The 2,813-nt window shown below is 37.1% G+C and overlaps 1 protein-coding gene across 1 annotated transcript; it reads left to right on the top strand.

The window, feature by feature from the left end:
* Positions 1-214: 214 nt before the first annotated feature.
* LOC113693277 (zinc finger BED domain-containing protein RICESLEEPER 2-like) lies at positions 215-2,185 on the top strand. The gene has a single exon (XM_027211837.2). The coding sequence runs from the start codon at positions 215-217 to the stop codon at positions 2,183-2,185; it is 1,971 nt and encodes a 656-aa protein (XP_027067638.2).
* Positions 2,186-2,813: the final 628 nt, after the last annotated feature.

Raw genomic sequence — 2,813 nt, 5'->3', positions numbered from 1 at the left:
AAGATTTTTTTCTCTGTTATTTCATTAATCTGAATGTAAGTGGGCATTATTTCTTGGAATCTGTTTTATTACTTTTGTACCTTATTTCTTAGAAATGTTATTCTAAATTTCTGTTTTGGCTAATCAAAATCTGTATTGGTTATTAAATGTTTTTGATTAAGGAATGTACAGCTCTCCATTCAACTCATTTCAAGGTTCATCATCAAGTCCTACGATGGAGCAAAATAATGAAGACGTGGAACAATTAAATTACAACGAAGAAAGAGCTGATGAGATGAGTGAAGAAGAAATAGAAATAATAGAAGATGATGGCAATGAAGGAGGAGATGGAGATGGAGGAGCTGGTCCTTTTGAGAAAAAGCAAAGGAAGAAGAAATCCAGCATATGGGATGAAATGACTGAAGTAGTGCTAGATAATGGGACGGTCAAAGTGAAGTGCAACCATTGCAAGGAGCTTTTCACCAAGAGTACAACCGGAGCCACATCTCAGCACAAGAGACACCTGACTTCTTGCCTCCAAAGAAAGATGGCCATTGGGGAGCAAAGCAAACAAAAGCAACAAGTGCTTTCATTCACCGAAGGTGGAAGTGATGGTATCACTTCCATCACAAATTTCTCGTATGATCATGCCAAGGTAAGAGAGCTTGCGTCACACATGATTCTTGCACATGAGTACCCCTTTTCTATGATGGAGCATGTAGTTTTCAACAAATTCATGAAAGCAGTTTCTCCGTTTTATAAAAAGATTAATCGGCAGACTGTTAAGGAAGATTGTATGAGTACTTATACAATTGAAAAAAGGAAGCTGAAATCATTGTTGAAAGGTCCTGGTAGGATTAGTATTACAACTGATTTGTGGAAATCTGGTCAAAAAATTCAATATATGGTTGTGACTGGTCATTTTATTGATTCTGATTGGGTGCTTCAAAAGCGTGTATTGAATTTTTGCAATGTTCCTCCTCCTCATACTGGAGTTATTATAGCTGATGCTCTAAGTAAGTGCTTCATTGATTGGGGGATTGAGAATAAGGTTTCTAGCATGACTGTTGATAATGCTTCATACAATGATGTGTGCATTAGGAGACTTAGAGAGGATTTTTCTCTAAGAAAGAGATTAAGTATTGGAGGAAAAATTTTTCATGTTAGATGTTGTGCACATATACTTAATCTCTTAGTGCAAGATGGTCTTGGTCAACTTGGTGGTGTGATTGATGTTGTTAGAGAAGGGATAAAATACTTGAACAATTCAGAATCTAGGCTTATTGAATTTGCCAAAATTAAAAAACAGCTTCAGTTGCCCTCTAGAAAACTAATTTTGGACTGTCCAACAAGGTGGAACAGCACTTATTTGATGTTAGCTTCAGGTTTAGAGTTCAAGGATGTCTTTCCAAGATATGCAGACATAGACCCTGGATTTCACTATGTTCCTACTGATTTTGAGTGGATGAAAGTGGAAGAAGTGTGCAAATTTCTAGGAATATTTCATGAAATCACTGATATGATTTCCGGGTCTGAGTATCCAACATCTAACATTTTTCTTGTGGAGCTCTATAGGATTAAAGAGCTTTTAAATGAAAAAGCTCTTGATCCTTTTGAGCATATTCGGGCTATGGCTGGAAGTATGTCTGCTAAATTTGATAAGTATTGGGGGGAAAGTAATGTGCTGCTATCTTTGGGTGCAATTTTGGATCCGAGATACAAAATGTTCCTTATTAATCATGTTTTTCCGGTGATTTATGGTGAGGATGCAGCTCCTAGATTCATGGCTGAGATTAGAGACATTCTTTATGAGCTTTTCAATGAATATGTTGATTGTCATGTTGTTTCCCATTCTGAACAACAAAGGCAGGTTGTAAAAAAGAGACAAAATGAAGGTTCTACTTCTTCTAGTAAGAAACAGAAAATGACTGCACCCACCGTTTTAACTGGCAAAGAAAAGTTTCACATGCATGTGAGTGAAATTGATAGGGCTCCACCAGAAAAATCAGATTTAGATGTTTATTTAGAGGAAAGTAGGTATGCTTGTGATGCAAAGGCAAATCTGGATGTTTTGGGTTGGTGGAAAGGAGAAAGATTGAGATTTCCCATCTTGTCGAGGATGGCTGCCGATATACTCTCCGTTCCTGTTACCACTGTGGCTTCAGAATCTACCTTCAGTGCTGGAGGGAGAGTAATTGATGATTGAAGAGCTTCTATGTCGGTTGAGACGGTGCAAATGTTGCTTTGCGGCAATGATTGGATCCGCAGTCTCCATGGCCTAAAGAATAAGTCTCGTGTAAGTAATTGATTGGATGTTTTTGTTGTTGTTACAGTTGCCTTATTTCTAATTTTGATGACTTTTTTAACTTTCATACTTTTATTCTGTAGGAATCACTTGATGTGGCCGAATCAATCACATTTGAAGAAGTTGAACTTCCTGAATCATTCAATGACTAATTTGGTGGCTGTTGTCCGTTGATGTTGCTTGGGGACAGTTTATGTAATTTTTTATTTTGTAATCTGATCTGGTTTGGACAGTTGATGTTGCTTGGTGGCTGTTTATGTAATTTTTCATGTTATAATTTGATTTGGTTTGGACATTTTGGGTTGGACATGTTGTAATCTGATCTGATTTGGATATTTTGGTGTGGACATGTGGTAATCTGATCTGGTTTGGATTACTGGTGGCTGTTGATATCGTAATGTGGCTGTTTATATAATTTTTCATGTTGTAATGTGGACATTTTGGTGTGGACGTGGTAATCTGACCTGGTTTGCTGAAGTTTTAACTTCTTGTATTGTCATTTGGTGTAGTTTTAACTTCTTGCTGCAGT

Source organism: Coffea arabica, chromosome 6c (assembly GCF_036785885.1).
Source record: "Coffea arabica cultivar ET-39 chromosome 6c, Coffea Arabica ET-39 HiFi, whole genome shotgun sequence".
Lineage (NCBI taxonomy): Eukaryota > Viridiplantae > Streptophyta > Magnoliopsida > Gentianales > Rubiaceae > Coffea > Coffea arabica.
The sequence above is the reverse complement of the archived record's forward strand: the minus strand, read 5'-3'. Positions and strand labels throughout refer to the sequence as shown.